The 23125-nt window shown below is 32.3% G+C and overlaps 1 protein-coding gene across 1 annotated transcript in view; it reads left to right on the top strand.

The window, feature by feature from the left end:
• LOC147078500 (uncharacterized) overlaps positions 1-22164 on the top strand; it is a 154999-nt gene extending 132835 nt beyond the window's left edge. Inside the window, exon 2 of the mRNA XM_085960170.1 lies at positions 20338-22164. Coding sequence (XP_085816296.1) covers positions 20338-20589 — 252 coding nt within the window. The 3' untranslated portion in view covers positions 20590-22164. The remainder of the gene's footprint in view (positions 1-20337) is intronic.
• Positions 22165-23125: the final 961 nt, after the last annotated feature.

Here is a 23125-nt window from a genome sequence, read left to right as displayed (position 1 = left end):
CCGCACGTCTTTTCCAGTTCATGATTTTTAGCAGCTAGTTGGCATCTTTTTTAATGTTGTCACCCCATCGTGTGCATGGCTTTCCCGCTGGCCTTTTCCCCCTGGATTTCCTTCGAGGATATTCTTCGATATCCGTAACTCAGGCATGCGCTGGACATGGCCTGCCCAGTTTAGCCTCTGGAGTTTTATGAAGGTGGAGAGTTTTGAATCTTGGTATAAGCGGTATAGTTCCGTGTTGTACCTAATTCTCCACTCCCACTATCATTCATGGGTCCGTATATCCGCCTCAGGATCTTTCTCTCAAAGCAATCCACCATTTCAGCTGCTTTCACATTTAGCGTCCGTGACTCGCACCCGTATGCAACGACTGTGCGTATGACGGTTTTATAGAGCCGGGTCTTAGTTTTTCTGTGGACATTTCTGGATTTGAATATGGGCAGCAATGAGAAGTACGATTTACGGCTTACCGGCGCCGACACCACCCAGTTGTTAATCGCATAAACTCTGTGACACAACCTTTTTTTGACAACCATGAATCGGCCATGGACAAAAAACTTCACATAATAATATGAACCTACCTACTTACATGGGTACCTATAATGTTTTTAAATTGAATAAATACCATGCTCGATCGGCTCCATTGGGTGGATGCTGTTTCAAGTTTGACAGGTATTCAATTATAAAAATATATGTGTGTGTCTTGCCATGTCGAAGCACACGCATGCCACATTGTATGATTGTAATTGTTATCAATAATTACTATAATTAAATATAATAAAAGTATATTTACATACGTAATATTTTACATGACTAAATTTGTTATGAAAATACTACCAAGGTCTCAAAATAATAATAATTATAATAAATTAATATGTATGGGATTAGCGGACAGTCTTTGTATCGTGAAAAAGATTTTAAATTCATTAAGATAAAAAAATACATAAATTTGTAAGTACCGAAAAAAGTTTCTTTCCCATGACCTTAGAATTTTAAAAGAGTCATAAATGAAGTCGTTTTACACCCATATAAATTCTTACCTATTATGAATTCATTAAATTCATTAATAATTTTTTATCTTATTCCGATATGTCAGAATAAAATTATATACATTACCTAGTCGACCGGATGTTACTGTATTCTAACCTCAAACGCGTAGTTACATACATTATTACAATATCTAGTTATTCTATGCGGGCTATTTAGAAATAGATTTAATTTTACCGTTACTTTAATTGATAATATTTATGTATAACAGGTTAAAATATAGATAACGAATTGAGACTCCCTGATTAAATATACGTTACTTTTAAACTATAATATTACACATTAAATTATGTAACTAATAGAAAAAAAATTAACCGTCCTGAACCGCAGTAATGTTGTTTGTAATCTACTAAACTCAGGGCGTCGCTTAAATTATCTAAAAACAACTCATTTATATAAATAATTATTTATCTGTCTACCTACTCTATAGGTTCTTGCTTATGTGTTAGCAAACTGATATGACATAGATCAGACTTAACCCATGGACGACTATATTCATGCTCTGAACTTTGAGAATTTCGGTGTATGTCGCTATGAAGACGCGAGATAGTGAAGAAATTGTTTTTCTTTTAATTTTGATACTTTTCACTTCAGGCTCTCCCCAAAATTCCTTTAAATTTGTAATTTGTTATGTTTATTATAATATGTAAAATAAATAAATTTTAATAACCCAGTAGCGATTTTTCATGAAGCAGCATGAGGCGGTCACTTCGTCAAAAAGTATGAGAATCTTGAAAGATGTGTATTTTTCACAATCTCTGCAAAAAAACCTCAAAGAAAAAAAAGTTATGACAACCACTGGATCTGTAACACTCCATGGTGATTCATCGCAATGGCTACGTTTTCTGCAGGAAACCTCAAAACCTGTCAAAGCCTCAGGCCTCCTATGTACCGTAAGAGCGTACATAAGTGAAACGGCAAATAATTTTCAACTGTATGTAGAACGAAATTACGGCCGCGTTGCCATTCGGAGAGTGATAGTCGAGGCGTCTGCACGTCGATTCGTTTTGTCATGGCGTCGGATGAAACTATTCTTTAATCGTGTAAAAATTACTAAACAACTTTACGTATGTACTTAAAAAAGAAAACATGTCAATGAATATACTATTATTATTACGAATATAATAATAAACATAACATAAAAAGGACGCATGTTGAACTTTTATGACAAATTATATTTCGTTCGGCTTCCGTCATTTGCACCCGCGACCCGCATTCCGCGCATCGCCTAGTCACGATCTTTTTAGACCATGCCTCAGCTGAGGTATAGCCTTAAGCCGACACAGGGAAGACTTGCGGCTATTTTTTAACAGTAAACTGTATTATGTGAACTATGTGATGATTCTACACAATTGGAGGTGTATTCAGAGAGTAAGAAAAAAAATATGTTTAGTATCTTTGGCTAATTACTCTAAACTTTTACTTTCGTATTTGTAACCTAGATATTATTCAGAATACGTGTTATCTAATCTGTATCACAATATTAATATTACGTATGCAATTACATTCGTTCATATAACAATAAAAATAAATTATTTCTACTCTAATAACTGTGTTTTTAACTGGTGGGTACATATATTTTGAGCGGGTACAACACACTTAAGTATAGATTTCATATATTATTTATTTGATCTAAGTGTTACCTAATAGTAGGTAAAACTTTTTACTACACGATTGTTCAGCATTTACCTTGAAAGACAGTTTTAGTAACGTGTAGGTATTTAATATAACACCGAAGTAACACATTGGGACCTGCTGAATAATTATCAGTTGTTATAATAATATAATATATTATTATGTTTGAAAATATCATAGTAGGTACTAGTAGTGCATGTATAATATATAAATAATATAATAGTATAGTTGTCACTAATTGACAAAATCTTGAAAGGATAATTGGGAATGATTTTAGTATTCTAAAATTAACCAAACAATTTGCTATTGCGTATTCTGACATTTGACAGCAAAGTTGATGTAGTGTTGCCACATTTGCTCACACAAGCTTAGGACATTTTATGAAATGTGGGTAATAATTAATAACGTATTTTTATTATATCATATAACATCATCATAACATAACTTGTACGGTTTCTTACGATACAGTAAAAATAAAACTATCTTGTCATGCCATTGGACATAGAAAGAATCCTTCTTAGAAAATTATTTCAAGGATTTGCGGGATTTACAGATTTCGTCCGATAATAGTAAGAAAGAAGTCTTACAATAATACTTATTTTATTATTCTTTGTTTTAATTTCGTTTCATATCTAGTCAGGTGCTTAAAGAATAATAATTGTATTGCGCTCGCCATAGACAAGTGGTAAAGTATCCGCTTATAAAGTCTGGAATACTCACATGTTGTGTTTCCCGTATTCGAAAATTTGTACGTAAACAATTCACCGCATGACACTTATTCGTGCGCCGCAGTACGTGAAACATGAGTTCGTGTAACATTTAACCAAATGACGAGTTCTTCGTTGAACATTTTTACCGTGGAGTATATTTGTACATATGCTACAACATGTGTAGATGTCTTTACTGGGTTAGGTTAGGTTAGGGTTAATTGGAACAGTATTATTTGAAAACTATCGCAGCATTTTGTAAGATACGTACAAATGTATTCCACGGTGAAATGTTCAACGAAGAACTCGTCATTTGATAAAATGTTATATGAACTCATGTTTCACGTACTGCGGCGCACGAATAAGTGTCCCACGATGAACTGCATACGTACAACGTACATGTAACCTGGGTTTCCATGTATGTTTGAATCCGAAGCATGGACTAATAATAAGTTAAGCAATTTCCGAGTGTCGTCCTTTTCTCGCAAATAAAACTGAACAGAATGCTCGAAAGTCGTCGGGAGACAGAAAAAATCCACATAAGATCATATAATATAAATAACCTATAAAAATTGGGTAGATAAACAAATATTTTTTTTAAAATAAGTACTTGATATTCACATACATATATTATCTATCTTTCGAAAGAATCATATTATTTTGTTTTATTCATATAATATTATATGTTTGTATGAAAACAAGTATCACGAATTATGTGGTTTTTCGTGTTTCACTCATGGATTTTCTTAACATTTTGTGTCTTCTATACGAAATCTATAGTATTTTAATCAACGATCTTATTGTAATACCCACTTAACTGCCATCCTTTAAACACGGCGAGCTTAATAATATCATATCGTAGATTCGTTCCTTTCCGGCCGTCTTACGAAACGTAATGTGATTCTTATTCTCGTGTCTTATTATGGCTTCCTTCCCTCTGATGAGAGGCATATTGAGTTCTTGGCAGCAAAACGAATCGTCCGTGAGCGAAATCCACCAACTGTGGTTCCGCCTCTGTTTTAACTTTCGTCATTTCGATGTGATTTTATTCTGCCCAACATTGACATCATAAATTATTTATGTTAGTATCCTTGGGCAGGGGGGCATTGTCGTTTAAAAAAAATGGCATTTGCAATTAAATTCGATACTGGAAATTGTATTTGACGAATAAAGTCTTTTCAATTTGAAATTAACTACCTGTGTAACTTTGATCAATCAGTCAAACATTGGTTGACATTGTTCTTTCTTTATTTATTGATAGGTAGGTACGTATTTCATTTAATTTATATAAAAAAAATATTGTTGTGTGGTGAGCACACACAACAGAAGTGAAACGTTTTGTTTTAACCTCCATATGTAGATTATAATTACTTATCAGTATATAGTAGTAAAATGGATATATTTTTTGATGTGTTTAAACGTAAGTAACTGGTGAATCGGTATTTGAACCCGCATAGTACAACTATTGAATAGCATAAGAATTGGTTAGTTATACCTCCTACTTTCAACAACCATATTTCTCCCCTTCACTTCCCACGCTCCGAGAGAGGTTTGTTAGTATTTACCTAGAAATTTGTATTAATGTACCCAACTTATAAGACATTGATGGTACAAACATTATTTTCTAAATGCGATACTGTGTTTTCTTTGCAAGGTGTTTAAAATAATACTGTTGCAAAACCTACGTGTTTTATAGCTTTTATTGCATTTAAAAAATAAAAAAACCCTGAGTTAATTTAATTGCACGATACGCTTCCATTAAATAACATTATATCTCTTCCTTATCGTATCAAACACATGTAAATTAATTACTCAGTTAAAATCATGTTGTATAATAATATCTACATTATATTATTTAACAGGTACTGTTTAAAAGTTACCTCATTATTCTCGGTAAGAAGATCAAAGAGAACTAAATGCATACAATATTACGTTCAGTACCAATAATCTAACTTAATGGTAGTAAAATGTTAGTTACATGTGGCATTAATGTTGGCAGGTACTTAAAGAATATTTTTGCAGAAATATTATAGGTTTACAGTATTTCACTACAATGTAAGATTTCATAACAAAATTCTTTCTCGATTTATTAAGTACTACCATCATACTTTCTCCCATAAAGTCTACTCGTCGCGTTTCTTTAGTAAATAAATGCATTATCGATTAATAATTTGATTGCTTACATATTTGTAGGTCAGAGACAGAGTCTCTAAAAAACTAGTTAAGTACAGTTTTTGAGCGGAATGCACAATCTAAGATTTCGTTCCTAAGGATAAGTCGCCGAAAAGGATGACTTAACTATAGACAATCCTGAGTATAGAGTTAAGGAATCCTTAACCATAGACTACTTTTGTTATGAACACGCCCCCTTCTGTATTACCATTTACCACTGACAGCTGCTGTCAAAATAAATTCGCATGTCTATAACACAGTCCATACACTCAAATTCATTTGACAATGTATCTCAATATGGATATTGATAGTGTTAATTCGTTTGGCATGTACTTGCAGAATATTATTTTATTTTTATACGCCAGCCCGCAGAAATACAAAATACCAGATGAAGAATGACACTTGATGCTAGTGTTACCATGTTAAAAAAAAATCTTGTGGTGCCTGTGGAATCACGTATAATGACTTATAACGGAAACATAAGAGTATTATAATTAAATATTAATATGTATTTATAGTTATTGCATTTATAAAATGCAGTTGTCATATTTTTGTCATCGTTTAACGATTATAAAATAATTTACCTAATTTACCTAACGATAATTTTTAAATAAGGTATTATTTTCAATAAAAATGATCTTAACTAAGGACAGTGTTTCTGCATAGTGTTTTCTGCTAAGGAAATTTTAGTTATGACAAATGTTTCTGCATTCCGCTCTTTGTCCATAAACTGTCATATTATATCAGAGTCAATTCACACTTAAGTTTATTCATAACATAACATAAACCCGAATTTGTTAAAAGAATAAAACCGTACAAATTCCGTTTTCCCGATTCATATTATATTAAAACATGTTGTTGACCAAGTCAAATCATAGGAAAATTAATATTATATGCATTGAAAACATTGAAATGATGCTATTTGTTTTATGTGTTATTATGGGTACTATAACGGTACGTATGGTGTTATTATTTAGGTTTTTTGTGATTGTTCATGTAAATATTCTAAATAATGATGGTTGATTGTTTAAAAAATACACTTAATTCAAATACGCGCGAGATTCTGTTTATCTCCGTGCATCCTTAGTTAATAAAATTAGTTCAAGAGTATAATGTTTACTATAAATGTAGGTTATCTGCAATGCGAAATGACACGGAGCTTATGTAAACAGAAGCCGTGGCAACTTATTTTTCAGTTCCACTTTTATAATATTATGCTAACTAGTAGCTTGTTGAGATAATGGCCCTAATCTGTATGTTATACCTAAACTTACAATAGTAGGTACCTCTGTATACATATACTCTTCGTTCTCAGTGTATGCTGAAGTAGGTACCTACTATCTTGGCCATGCTCGCTCACTTATCATTTATTTATTTATTTGTTAATTTATTTTTTTATTTATATTGTGACTCAGGTCTTTCATTCAGGTAATCAAACACAGAAATAGGTTCAGTGGTTTTCGAATAATTTCAAATGCAACACTGAATTATATATCTGAAAAGTGATAATATAGTCCCCAGCTCTATAAGGTTTTCGTCAACTTTTATGAGCAGATGCAACAATATTTCTTTATCTATTAATTGGCAATCCTGTTCACATGTCAACTTCCGTAAGATGATCAATATTGATAATAATAAATGTTACATGATGAAAATATTGATGTTTAATTTTGAGAAATAGAAAATAATGTTATAGGTATATTATTATTTTTAGTTTTTTTTTAATTAAACAGTTTCAAACGGTCTGTTTTAATTGACACCTTTTCGCATTTTTTGTACGTTGCATTTTTTTATTTATTTGTTTCTTTAAATGTCTACGCTATTTTCATGTCGTGTTTTTTCAATCTTATGAAACATTTTCCCACGGTAGCGTTTCGCAATCATAATACATTAATTAATGTTTGATGTTAAAGTAATCCTTCTCAACCGTTAACATTTTCTCGCGAGAAACAAAAGTGTTTGCCTTATTTTTGCCTCGTAAAAATATATTATTTATTACTACTAACTCAAATTTCATGAATCCAGTATTTGACTTCGACCGGCCCAATGACTTTTATTCAAATATACACAGGATTTATTAATGTACCATTCTTTATCATAATTCAGAATGGCTCCCGAACCCACTTATTATCAGATTATCACATTCTGCGTTCTGTGATTTACCGTCTAAACTACCGATGTTAACAACAAAATTTCTTCGCTGATATATTGTATATTTTTCAGGTTTACAATTTGTCTATAGTTTTTTATGAAAATTTATGTAGGCACTTTAAACACCGGAAATCATAGGTACCTATAATATGCTTATCATTACAGAATTTTCTTAAAATTATCATTCACAATCACGTATAAAAATTTTAAGTCTTCCAAGTTATCGTATTCCAAATTCAACGTTGTGAACTTAGCGTTTTTCTTACTATAGTGTCTAGCTTTCAAAATTTGCAACTGGCGTATGGCGTTAGCCGGCTCGCACATCACAATTCGCCTTGTGTGCCTAACGGCCATAAATCAAAAGTTGACAAAATTTCGACGAATGTTGCATCGTACATCCTCGCACATCTGCCCAGCGGCAAACGTCAAACACGAAAAAAGAGAAGTCTCTCGTCGGCCATTTTTATTGTGTTGATTGTATGAACAAACGTCAAACGCGGCGGCGTGAGCGAGCAATGACATTGTAGACAGAGACAAAGACAGAAATGACCGATGGCCGCCAGCTGTGCGCTTGCGCGGAGGCGACATTCCCGAGATCGACATGCACGCTTTGGCCATTGCAACTAGACGAATGTCGCAGGGTCGCAGAGTTGCAGTTGCATCGGCCAATCTGCGAAGGTCCATTTGATAACGTTTGTTTCTTGGTTTACGATGACGTCACATCGACGAATTCGTCGTAAGACGCATGCGGCGAGCTCTAATGTGCGAGCCCTCTTACATGTAGTATTTTCTGACACCGCAAACAGTTTAAAATGTCTCATAAAAAATGCTTGAATACTATACCAGATTTGCCTGTAAATCGATACGTTGATCTCTATCCTATACACACAAATAAAATAATTAATGTTACATACATACAAAATAATGACTGAATTTCTGAGCTGCATTATTTTATAATATTTTTATTAGTTGTAAAATACGAAATTATATTTCGATCTTTGTTCATGTAAATACAATATTAATAATAATTATGACACATTTTTTTGAAATGCTTGTTTTAAACAATTTCTCAATTTTGAGAAAATCTAGCATTCTTTTCTGCGATCTAGCCTATTTTCTTACCCTATCCGGCATATTTTTGTGAATGATATTTTCTATAAACTCATAATACATTTTTTAAAAATACTATTAATTCATCCGATAAAATAAAACAAAATTCAATACCAGCGACTAGCGAGGACGGTTTTCGTCATTTTATGGAGGCGTTATGATTGTCAACTATCACTTCTAGACCCGCCGAATGATTTCATGTAGATTGTAGACAATAGATTTCATATTCAATTATTTTTTACAAATATTTGCTATCGTTGTTCCAAAATAATTAAACTAGTCTTAATCGTTATTCAATCGCGTTGAATAATATATGTTGAATATTTTTTTTCATCCACCCGTGTCAAATTATTCGGATATCTTACTTTTTCAGCTAACAATAGGTAGGTACTCATTTGTCTAAAAACCAACTGTTTTGATGTGGCTAAAATGTACGCATTTCGAATTTGTAATCACATTACTAGTAACATGATAGTTGGCGCAGACCGTACACTGTTGTATAAATAAAAAATGCTTTCTAGACAAAAGCTTTTTTCGTGCCTATAATTTTTAAACATAACCGTCTTTATTTCAGCCTCCATTGTTTCGTTTTTACGAAAATTCGTGACAAATTAATGAAACAAAATCTGTTATCTCCTTTGTTTCGTGTAGGCATTTCTCCCATATCCTATATTATCATGATTATAAACACTTTATTTTGTAAAATCTAATTTTCTTAATTGCAATTGAACAAATAGATTCAATGCACGTGTTCTTTCTTTTGCAATCAAACTTTATACAAACATCATTAATTGTACAATATGTAAACACAGTCAAATGACATCTTTATTTTTACTCAATTAGATATTCTCTTTACATGGCGTCATATTTATTTTATTTTGTCTCTAATACCGTTCCGAAGCGGAGCATGTGGATCTCCACAAAGTGAAGGTTTATTAACGGGTGTTGTGCGGGAAATGATTGTTGACTATTTGCTAACCCAATCATCACACTTCATCACAAAATCTTTCACCCCCTCTAAATAACGTCATACTTTTTAACTCTGCCATTTTAAAAAAATCGCATAATATTCTTACGGAATACTTTATTCTCAGAATGAGCTGATATCGTCTTGCTGATGCTAGATTTTATTATGTTTGTTTCTAGAATTAATGTATGAAAAAAATCGGAGTGAGTACTTATGTACGCGCGTTAGTAGCTATACTTCTTTGGCGTAACAAAACTTGTAATAAACTAGATTCTTTGACTAGCTCTAAATTGTCTTGTTAAATTACACACTCGAGGAAAAAGGACCGCTTATTGGAACGCCGTTGGCTTATTTCTATACACTTTAACTTATATTACTAAATTATATAATGGTTTCTCGTTGTTTTTATTTTTAAAGTACCAACTGTCACTCTGACGTTTAATCGTTTGTTTACGTAAGGGATTGAAAATGGTCGACAATAATAAATTCGCTGCCTAGGCAACGGAACAATTCTAAACTATAATATTATACTGTATAATCGTCACGTTTGCGGTACCATACCGTGGCGTAAAGGTAGTTCGTTCGGCTGATAACCGAACAATCGGTGGTTCGAATTCAATCGAGTGCGTTTTTTTCGTGTGAAAAAATAAATTATGTGTTACATGTCACACGCCAAAATGCACTCAGATCAGATTTCCCAACGCGCCAAAAGAAGTATAACTTCAAAATACATTAATGGCTAAACGATTCTATTCAGTTTTTCAATGCTACAAGTTAGTCAAAGGTGACTATAAAATTGTCTTATGGGCTAGAAATTGCTATGTCTCTTAGTCAAGCCTGCTCATATTTCTATGAGTCACCCCGAAATGGTTACGGGTAGTACGTACGATTTTCCCAAAAGTCTTTGGCTTAATAAATTAATAGTTTTATAGCGAAGCTTTTTTATTAATTCTATTTTATTTATTCATTTATATATGTTACGCCGAATGTGCGAAATTGAATATTACATGAAATGGACAAAATTTTGCCTATATCATGAAAAATGCTAGCCCGTTGCCTTATTCATGAATTAGACAAAATATCTGGAGGTGCGTGAATTCGGCAGTAATTTTTCTGTCTAGTTCATGACGTATTGGACAAATTAGATAGTAGCGCTACGGTGGTATTTTTTGCAACTAAACTAAATGTATCAAAATACTCATGCATTGGTCAAAATGTACATATATTATATATGGTCAAAATAGATGATCGCGCTCCGGTGGTATTTTTTGCAACTAATCAAACTAAACAAATGTGTCAAATGTCATTGATTATAACATAAAAATATACCAATCAATAACTGCAATGACGTTCATATCCATTTACTATGCGCAAAAAAATCTAGAACTATAATATGATAACGGAAGAATTTTATTGAAAAGTATTTTCGTGATTTGATTCGTGCTTGGTCGATTGAATGTTTGTGATAGTTTGTTGACACTTGATAGCTAACCTCAAAATGGACATTCAGTTGAATACTTTAATTCAGAATTACAAAACCTAACCTAGCCTAACCTAATAATAATAATATTATATTATGTCCAATTATAACTAATAAAACCATCCGTATTAAATTTACTTTTTCTTCTGTCATGTTGACAGGTCAAGAATTCCATACCCTGGCGAATTCATGTACTCAGCAGAAAATTTACCTAATTCATGAATAAGGCAACAGGCTTGACTATTACATGAATTAGCCAAAATTTTGCCCATTTCATGTAATAGTCAATTTCGCACATTCGGTGTAACATATATATATTATGTTGACAGCTGTTTCGAGCTGTAAACTCGTCTTCAGATTGATTTTAAGCAGGGAACTCAGAAATAATGGGAACTGAAATACCCAATGGGTAAGGCGATAGCAGGTAACCGTCTCGAGTAAGGAAGAATCCGTGTTAAACTTACACACGTGTCAAGAATACGTTGTACGTCTAATACTGAAAACTGCTCTCGGTTTATGCATTTACGCTCATTTAATGTTGATGTATTACACACACTATTGCACGTGCGTAATGCGTGCTTCATTTTCGTAGGACACTCACACATTCAAAAACCCTGCTTCAACGTGCAGCGTATTGAATATAGCCGATCGGTATTCTATTTATTATCTGTTCTGTGATTTTAAGATAACCCATTATTCTAATAGCTCAAATTAAATAATTGTCCGTACGTACGGAATATTTTACTTGCAATTCTGTACGGCCAACATTATTCGGATATGGATTCTTATGACTTTCAGAAAACAAAATAAATATCAATTGTATGTTAAATCATATGGTAATCTAAAACTGAGATCGTATTTTGTTCACGCAGCAGTATATTATCACAGAAATAGTGTTATTATTTTTTATTCGGAATAATAATTACTGTCGCACTATCGTGTGATAGACGAATCAGTAATTTACGCATACAAAATTGGATTTCGATTTCTGCGTACCAGTTCTCACAGCGGACTCATTGCAAACAAACCGCTTTGTGGAGCGATTTCTACTAGATTGCGGAGACCTTCAACCCAAATGCATTTATAGCGCCTGCCTTTGAAGCCGCAACTAGAATAACAATTTCTTTAAACATTGGAAAAAACACTTCCGACACATCAATTCGAAATTTATAAAAAAAACATTATTCTTTATTACTGACGCTGACGCATACGTTCCGTAAGCTGAAATGACAATAATTAAATATGTAATAGGTATGTACCTACACAAAAATTTTAAATTAAATATTTTGCATTCTTTTTCTTTTTAGTTCTACATTATTAGGTATACTACCTACTACTACTACATTGCAGCGCTCGAAATGGAAAAGTTTACGAACCAGGGCGCTCGACAATTTTCTGAAGATACATAGTTATCAAATTTTATAAAAATAAGTAAATATTAACATAATTAATTTTAAAACGATAATTTTACCAATTTCACAGACCGGAACGGCGTTTCGATTCATTTCGAGCCCTGCTACAATGACAGTAGTGTAGTAATAGATATTGGCGATAGCCCGCGACTTCGTCAGAAAAAAAAGGTTAAAAATAAAGTTACATAGGTACCTACATATTATTAATATTATTTGCAATCAGATTTTAAGAAACTTTATCTCAGATTCGCGAAAACGTCGCTTGATCTATAAATCCATTACGCTGTTCAATTATTGTTTGTTGAACTCGAACTCATTTTTGTAATGGTTAAATACAGCAGAAATTATTATTTTATAGGTATGTAAATGTGAATATTAATCGTACAACTCTTTTATAATAATAAAGTATCTACACAATATGTGCGTGAATCAATCGCAAAAAATCTTTTTAATTGTATATAAGTATATATGCATTATTATATTATCATAATATAATTGTATCCATAATAGGTATTGACTAATTAATTAATATTGACACAAGTGAGTGAACTCGGGAAATCGTTGATTAAATTACATTGGTTTGTAAATTTATATTAAATAACGTCGGGAAATACCGAATACGTATTCTTCAGACTATTTTTAATGTAATACGTCTGAAAGGGAAACTATCGTAATATAGGATTCGCAACGTGTTCAATGAATAATATTCCTACATTTTTTAGATTAGACCTTATTCGATTTGCAATACGAGACGTATTTTCCTCTGCCAGAAAGGCGAATTGTGTTTTTTTTAATGTAAGGTTTAATATTAAATTTAAACATTTCAAATGCCCTGTGTATGTTTCCTTGTTTCATTCTGATCATGTCCGATACACAAACCTAACTTGTGAGTTTTGGATTTATATAGGTACTTTATGATACTGATGTAATTCTTAACACGTGCAGTTTAATTGCGGTCAATATGCGAAATATTTTTTGTAATACTATGTAAGTAGGACTGAGTTCGCTCACCGCTGATGCCGTGATGATTAATGATTACTATCACGAGTTTTCGCGATAGACTGGAGAGACGCTCTCGTTTTTATTTACTCAAATAGTAATATAAATAAACCGATAGCTTAGTTATATCTGAACCGGATTAAATATATATGTTAAATATATGTATTATCAAATTCAATGTATCAAACAAATTAATATCGTTTGGATAGTCGCCAAAGTCTAATGCCGGGTCGACACTGGCAACATGTCGCCGGCAACCTCGTTAAATTTTACGATAATTATCATACTTATCGTAAAATGTAACGAGGTTGCCAGTGTGGACCCGGCATAATATCTCTACTAATTTAAAAAAAAATAATCGCGTATTAGTTAGCCATTTTACATTGGTATTTATATGAAACGTAAATCGAAAAAACTAAATAGGTCTTCATATCATTATTTCTTTTTTATTCTTTTGACCATGTTCGACCTAATAGTGGAGGTTTTTATTAACATATTTTTGTTTTTACGAGAAATATAAGTTACTTGCTCAACCTATTAAGTCCATACTCTTGATTCCAAACACACACTGAAAAACAAGATGCGTATTTGTCAGATCCAACATTCGAACCGGCGACCCACGACATTATAAGCCGATGCGTTACCCGGTCAGCCATCGTGGGTAGTAATAATATGAGGATTATAATAAACTATTGCCGTTTATATTTTGAGGAATATAATAGTGTTTTGCATTTTTTTCGCGCATAACCTGTAATGTATTATTCTAAATGCACTGTTTTTTGTGTAGTTGGCAATGTTACATTCTATCCACAGAATCTTAAATCGGCAAGAACGAAATGTATGAAATAACAACTTGAAATCTTGACCCGTTTGTTAATTAACTCAAATGATTCGTTGGCAAGTGATTTGATTTTCAATTGTATTGTTCTTTGATCGATTCATTTAAGGGGGATGCTTATACTATCAGAGGCGAAAAGAGGCACCTAACGGAAAAATACGAAGCTTGCAATTTGAGATTTTTTTTGATAATTTACAATTTCAACTGTAGTAATTAATAAATATGTACCTGAAAACACTAAAAAGATTTTTTATTTTTTTTTAAATTTAAAGATAAACTGGCAATTGTAAAAAAATGTAATAAAATGTGAACTCGTTGCAGGGTCAAATCGTATTATTACATTATATTTTATAGCCATATTTATTAATAAAATTTAGTTTATTGAGTTTTAGATTTTATGTGGTGTAGATTTTTGACTAATCAATCGTTTTAATATTTTTTATATATATTTTAAAAAACATCGATTTAAAAAAAAATATAAATGTGTATAACTTGAAATCCTTTTTATTTACATCAAATTTTATTTTAGGCATGGTCACAATATTGAAGCTCGAGTTGATATAAATAAAAAGGATTTCAAGTTATACACATTTATATTTTTATAAAAATCGATGTTTTTTAAAATATATATAAAAAATAATAAAACGATGAATTAGTCAAAAATCTACACCACATAAAATCTAAAACTTAATAAACTAAATTTTAATGATAGTTATGACCATAAAATATAATGCAATAATAAGATTTGACCCTGCAACGAATTCACATTTTATTAATTTCTTTTACAATTGTAAGTTTATCTTTAAGTTTAAAAAAAAAATAAAAAATCTTTTTAATGTTCTCGGATACATATTTATTAAATAATACAGTTGAAATTGTAAATTATCAAAATAAATCTCAAATTGCAAGCTTCGTATATTTCCGCTAGGTTCTCTGCTGGCATGCGTCTCCCCCTTAAACTTAAACCACGTTGCAAGTAACCAACCGTTCACTGTCTACATTGGAAAATGATTATTGCGGTGCTGCAACATTTATTTGGCCGGGAAAGAGGGAAAGGTCTCAACTCTGCAGAATAGTGAAATCACGATTTCAGCTCAAATTATCTCTCGGCGCCATTGTGCTCTATGATGGCATTTCACAACACTGGCTAACCTTATTGTCAGAGACTTGTACACACCATATATCTTATTGTAGATCTGTATACGGTTAATGGTAATATTCTAGAAACATACATTTAGTTATAATAAAAAGTATTATTGGTATACGAGATCCTTCTTTCTTTTTACTTTTATGAAGCAAAGAAAGTCTAGGTGAAAACGATTAAAATCTTGCTGTTTGTTTTAATTAGGTACCTACCTAATTATCAAAAGGCTTAGCAATCTAATAGTTCAACCCCATAAAATTTTATATTGGTATTCAAATGTGTGTAAATGGGTAGGTACCTTTTTTTATTGACTCCACGAGAGATTTCGTAACAGATTGTTTTACGAGAAACGGATGTTAGCCACTTACTCAACATATTAGAACAGCGCTCTGGAATCTAAACACACGTTGAAAAAACAACATGTGATTTTGTCAGACAAATCCACACGAAACCCATGACTAAACTTAGGTCGTGCATCTTCCTATAATTGACCGGTCATATCAGATTCCCGACTTGTAAATTGAGCCACTCACTAAGATAGCGTAGGTATCCCCTACCTTTCCCTACATGACACATGACCTGGAGTAAATCATTGTGGAAAGTGTGCAGCCTTTCTGCGCTAGATATTAGCTATAAGTTATATTGGCTGGCGGCTCTCGTGGTGCAGTGCGTAAGGCGCTGGCCTTCCACCCGAGAGTTCCGGGTTCGATTTCCGGTGAGGACACAATATTTATGTGTTTTTCCAGCGCCAATTATTAATAATACAGAACCACTAAATCAGATGAACTCAAAGGTCTTCAAGATACGTTAAAATAATCAGTTTTTAACGAAATCTGAAACGAAAAATGCGTTGACAAGCGAAGACGACAGACGCGTTTGAGCACTCTATAGAACAATAATAGGTCATCAATAGACAGCAACGGGAGGGGCAGGAAAGGTAGGACCAGTCGTTGTCGGTATGTTTCCGAATGCGTTGGCTTGTAAAATAGAGGAGGCTGTGGTTTTTCTCAAAGCCTGGGTGATCGTGATTGTTCAAAATTACTAACAACCACGATGGTCCGTTCCTTCAACGTCCGGGCTTAGCGGCTGCGTCGACAAGAACGTATTTTCCAACGTTTTTATTAGCTCGTATTCTTATTTGTCCGGTGGTTGTTTATCCAGTAAAAATCTTGCAATCGATTTTTAACTAACTTCCCGACAAGCTAGACATTTGAAACTTTTAGAATATATCAGAACACGATGCCAATGCATTCTTTTAATACTTTTAGCCATCTTTACGTAGAATTGAATTCATTTTCAATTAATTCTGTTTTGTATGAAAAGTTATTTCGGAAGAAATCCGTAATCCAATCCACTATTATTGGTTGCTAGGGGTCTGGGGTCCTAGCAACTAAATTATTAATATATTACGTGCGTTAGGTACTATGGAAATCAATATGACATGTCAAAATGACATTTCAGTATTATTTCTATCAAGTACAATTTTTTTTGATCGTTAAAATTTAAAAACGTTGTATATAAACAGTTCTTTTTTATCTTGTAATTATTTATATTTACTTTTAACTACCTTCATAGTGGTAAACGTTAATTCACATAAGTAGGTAGAACAAAACAATGCCTTCATTTTGAGCGCAATTCGAACTAAAATTGGATACTTTTCTGTTGGGTTGGGACGAAAGGCCATACAGATTCTACAGCTGAGGCAACAACTCGTTACGCATTTCATTGAAACTTGGTTCGAGAAATATAATGTAGCGTCTCATCACCTAATGTTGATCGCCCATAATTAGGTATATTTTGATCGCAGTTTATTTTATAAAAAAAATTTGTAATTCTTGCTGAATATCTCGATGCCGCAGTGGGAAACGTGGAGGTAGGCTGTTAAGATCCGACATCAATAGTGCACATTAAACTTTATCAGTCATTCGTATTTGTTTCTATAGAACTAAGACTACAATTTACGTGCTGGTTTTGCTGGTTAGTTTTGAAAAATCTATTAAACATTGCCTAAACCAAACCATAATAGTTTTGGTATGTTATGGGTGATTCGGCAAAATAGTTCACACTTTTTATTCATAATATGTATTTGTTTTCGTTGAATTAAGAATTCATATTACACATGTTTTTGTTGGGTTTTTTAAAATTCATTAAGCCCTGCGTAACCCAATCATAGTAGATAAATAATATTATTCTATCTATAAAATATCCAAAATTATGTATAGTTTAATGGCATAATTTTAGATATTTTATAGATGGACGTATATTTTTTTGACTATTATCTATTTTGTCTTGGGTTTCGCAGTATTTAATTGAATTTTTAGAAACTAACCAACACCACCTGTAAATTGTTGACTTAGTTCAATGAAAACAAATACGTATGACTGACAAAGTTTATCGAGGACTGTTTATGTCGGATCTTAACTGCCTACCTCCACCCTTTGCCACTGCAGTGCCGTATCTATAGAAAGTTAGTTCTTCCATGTTCTTCAGTGGTGTTCTACACAAATATAGTCAGGTACATAATATATGATAATTTACCACGGTCGTCACCTACTAATAATAATAACCAATATATTGGCAAATTATAAACCTTTTACAAGTGATTTCAGATTACAAATTAATCGTTATAAATAATCAAAAGAATTCAAATGGAAATTAGGTTTGTAGCCAAAAACAGAAAAGCTGTCAATAAATTATTGAATTTTCATAGACCTTTTACTTACATAATTCATAATTTATAAATACAAATAGCCATATTTGTTCAAATGCGTAGGAAATATTTTTTTTTGCGTTTAATTAAAAATATTTTTATGGCTACAAAATTAATTGATTTTTTTTATTTTTAGTTATGTCAGAGACCTACACATCGCCTCATTTCGGTTGATGTTTCAATGTTGTGGGTGCTTTCTGGTATTTTACTCATATTTATTATTTTAATAAATCATAATTTATATTGTAACGCCCAAACTGTTAAATAAAATGATGCAATTATGCTTTTATTAAAGTTTCATAAAACAATATGAAAATAATATTTAATAGAAAGAAATAGTAAAATGACTATACAATTTAAAAACATGTCAGAAAAACACTTATGAAAACTTAACAAAAATTTATGCTAATAGAGTTTTAAAAAAATAGTGACCTATTTTACTATGAAGTATGAATAACTATGAAGCATTTTTAATATTTAGTATTTAGCTTAATTAGATATCGTTTTATAAATATTATTGAAGTGACAAGAGTTTTGCTTGGGAAGGGGGATTTTTGTAGCAACAAAGAATGAACCAATTCTGTTTCCCAGTAATGTCACCGTCTACTTTCTACTACGCACTGTTGTTGCTATACTGTGTTGTCCTGGCCTGATAATTAATTTTGGACAATATAATATTACTTGTGTAACTTGTGTAAATATGAAAATTATTTATACTTAGGTGCTTGTTAATTTATATAAGTATAAGTACCTATATAATTATAAATTATATATGTGAAAATTCAAAATATTGTTTTTAGAATATTATTCAATATAGGTACTTCGCCTAATAATAGAGACTAAAATAATATAAGGAAGCATTTTGAGTTCATTATATGGTCAACATTTTCCCTTTGTGTGTCAGTGACTACTGTCATAGATCGCGCAACCAGAGTTGAGGCGATCGAATACTCACATAGACGCATTCAAAAAAGGAACAACCTGTAAAAGAATACTATATTCTTCAGAAATTCACCAATGCACACAATCTTTCGTATCTGTGTCGCACCAACTCTGGGTGCGCGATCTATACTCACATCGATATTTTGTCATTTACACGTCATCTGGACTATATAATTTTATTATGACAGGTACGCATCACTCGACATTTTACAGGCTCCTGTTATATAAAAAAAAGAGTCGGGAATCACTGGTATCGTTTCATTGGATCACCAGTGGGTCTATTCTATGCTTATCGACCACTAAAGTGATAAAGTGAAAAATATTATCAAACTTAGGGTAGGTTTGTATCAAAATATTAGCACTTATTGTAACAATTACACGAAGCCGGTTTTTATTGTTGCAATAAGTGCTATATTTTAACAGCACATATCTTGCTGCTGTTAAAATATCGCACTTATTGCAACAATAAAAACCGGCTTCGTGTAATTGTTACAATAAGTGCTAATATTTTGATACAAACCTACCCTAAGTTTGATACTATTTATCAATTTAGTGTTCGATAAGTATAGAATAGACCCACAGGGAACTCAAAACTAATGGGAAGTGCGTTTCCTTATGGGTATCGTTGTAAGAAGGTATGACTCTGAGTGAGGAAAAAAATATCGGATATTGCGTGTTTAATAATATGATTTTATTTTCTATATTTACAATATTTATAAATTGATCTTAATGTAAACGCAACACGTATTATTGTTAATATTTGATGACATTCGGATGGCTCTGTATTTCTCGCATTTACTAACCAAAAATAAACCAAAATTGCCGTTCAACGTCTTGCTCTGGCGACTTGCTTTCGCATTTCTATCGTATTATTTTGTTTTGTGGTACCCACCTATTAGGATTTTGTATTATGGCAATGCCATTCAACTAAAATTGATTTAACTTCGATGGTTGATATCTTGAACCGCGTTTCAAAATATTGTTTTTGCAATTTATATGCTAATATACATTTCTCTTCTTTTTCAGCTAAGCCTACGACAATTGGACTTATCACTCCTGTCGCAGTTGTGGTCCCTGAACGAGTCCATCCATGAGTTCCGGCAGTACCTTAGCGACCGAGGCAGCGGCCCGGGACATGGTGGCATAGCCGCCGGCGATGACGATCTCGACGATGACGCTGACGTCGACGCCGATGACAGCTCTTCTGGAGGAGAGGAGCCCACACCTCCGCCCGCCCAGCACCCTCCCCACCAGAGGCGGGGCAGGACACCTGTCTAATCCAAAACAACTATCATACTTCTTTAGTGTATTAGAATTATTAGAATAGTGCATTCTTTTGTTTTAAAGCTGCACCATGTGCCAAGTAAATAAAATATGTACCTACCTATTTTCTTTTACTTGACGTTTTTTTCCAATAAATACTTGAAAATTACTATGTCAAGCCCAAAAGTGTTTCCCTAAAATACGAGTAATTAGTACTCTTGGCTCATTATCTTCACAGTATAATGTAGATGTGACATATTCGTAATACCATCTCTGTTTCTACAAAGGGTAATAATTAATACCTAATTACCTGCATTAAATCCATTATGTTTTTAAAAACCTGTAACAGGTTACTTCAGGAAGAAACCGCCTACTTTTAGGTTAGTACTCATCTTAATTGTTAAGTTAACAATGATCATATTATTTCTATTGGGGTTTTATAGCTGAAAAATATGCTTTTATTAGGTTGAGTTGTTTCAAGAATACATTTCAATATATTGTGTGATATATCAAAAAGTGACAGGAAAAGAAAAAAACAAAAGCAGGTTTTGAAAAAAGAACAAAATAGCATCATATCTATCAGAGCAGTGTTGCCAATTATATGACTTAGTGTCATAGAGTCATAGACTATACAATGTTCTTTCACAAACAATTTTGATAAATGATCGTTTTAACAAACCCAGCTGACTGATAACCTAATTAATTTTTGTCACCAATTTTTTAGTTATAATACGGAGACATCTAGTTAAGATGCCTCGAAGGTTCATTTGAATTGGAACATAATTGGAATGACATTCCATTATAATTTTTCGTATATGCTTCGTAATTCTGGTAATAGATGTCTCCATGAAATCACAAATTTTGATGTCATCCCCCTTAACATAACTTAACAAGGAAACACAATGTCTTGAGTAATATTTTTATTAATGCTTATTCAGCTACCATGGATGTCTGTGAATATTATGTGACTGCAACTGCCAAATAAAATTCCTCTACAAAATGATTGTTAATTTCACTCTTATGCCAGCCAAAAGGAGATAACAGTCTAGAAAAAGTCGATAGCATCTACATTATTTATTGGAAGTTAGTTGTTTATAATTAAAGTTGAAAAAAATCATGGTGGAGCTTAAACACGAAAGAATTTAATTCTTACATCAATTAGTGGTTCACTATATTATTTTAACATTGTTAATAGTATTAGTGAAGTCATTTTATAGTTAATGTTTCGAACCTCTACTGATAGCATTTAAGGCATTGAAATAATCATTATTATTCTCATTTATCGTAAAATGAAGCATATTTAATCTGGATCGCACCAAAATTAATTATAAATAAACCTAGCTTGAACATGCACAGGTGTGGTTTCTACTTATGCACAACAATAAGGCAGGGCTAACATGATTATTGCTACAGTTGCTATTGTCGAATGTATGTCAATAGTAAAATATATTGTTATCTCTTACTCAGGACAATAAATTAATTTTTTCTATGTAGACCACATAAATGAATTGCAGCTGCATGCCCTAACTGTATATTGTTGCACTGTGGTTCAACTGTGTAAAATTTCTCTCATGCATCCATAGCTCAATTAAAAAAATATATAAGTCCATACTTTTTTCTTATTCACTCATATCATTGGACCCGTGTGCTGGATTTAAACTCACATACCTCTATTTTAAGGGTATTGTAATATTTAGGTGGGTAGGTCTATTAATTGCCATTCTCAAATAAACGTACATTAATATTTCATTACGTAATGCTTCATCCTGCTTATTCCTTAAATTTCAAGATTATGTGCTTCCTTTTGACGAATGATTATAATATTGTAGGGCATCTTGGATTCCGAAAATCTAGTGTATTATAAAAGTCACCAGTTTTTTTTTTATTATTATTATATTTAGGTGTGTATTATACAAGAAAATGATAATAAGTAATATTAATAATTATTGAATCTCACCATAAGTATTTAATATTATGAAAATAATTAAGGTGCTGAAGGATTAAATGAGTACAAGTGACCTGACATAAGTAATTCGAAGCCGTTTTCGCATACCTATTTATTAATTGAAAAGAATTCAACCATGTAACTGCGCAATTAACTGTGAACAATTATAAGCATTAAAATGGATTGGATTACGATTAATGTAGGTATATAAAATGTAGTGGCATCCGTGTGGGCATGCGGACTATGCGCCGCATTGAGGTGGCAGATGTCGAAAGGGCGGCACACTCAAGAAGGAATGAATCGGTATATAAAATTTAAACATACAATTTTATGTTATTTAAGCTCAAAAGTAACCATGTGGGTTGATGATATTGTATAGCAGTGGCGAAGGGTGACTTTTGGAAAGAGGTAGGCTGTGGAGATATGATAAAAAGAGCACACTTGTCAGGTATACTTACGAGAATAGTACGATATTTACTACTAATGAATAGGCACACACTAATAAATGATAACGACACGCTAATTCAATGAAACTTCAAAAACTCATTGACGACATAAAAATGAGCGATGTGCTTAAATTACGTATTTTTCAAAACATGTATACCC

The sequence above is a fragment of the Rhyacophila brunnea genome, unplaced genomic scaffold (genome assembly GCF_057557595.1).
Source record: "Rhyacophila brunnea isolate RB1 unplaced genomic scaffold, BYU_Rbru_1.0 scaffold_11, whole genome shotgun sequence".
NCBI lineage: Eukaryota > Metazoa > Arthropoda > Insecta > Trichoptera > Rhyacophilidae > Rhyacophila > Rhyacophila brunnea.
The sequence above is the reverse complement of the archived record's forward strand: the minus strand, read 5'-3'. Positions and strand labels throughout refer to the sequence as shown.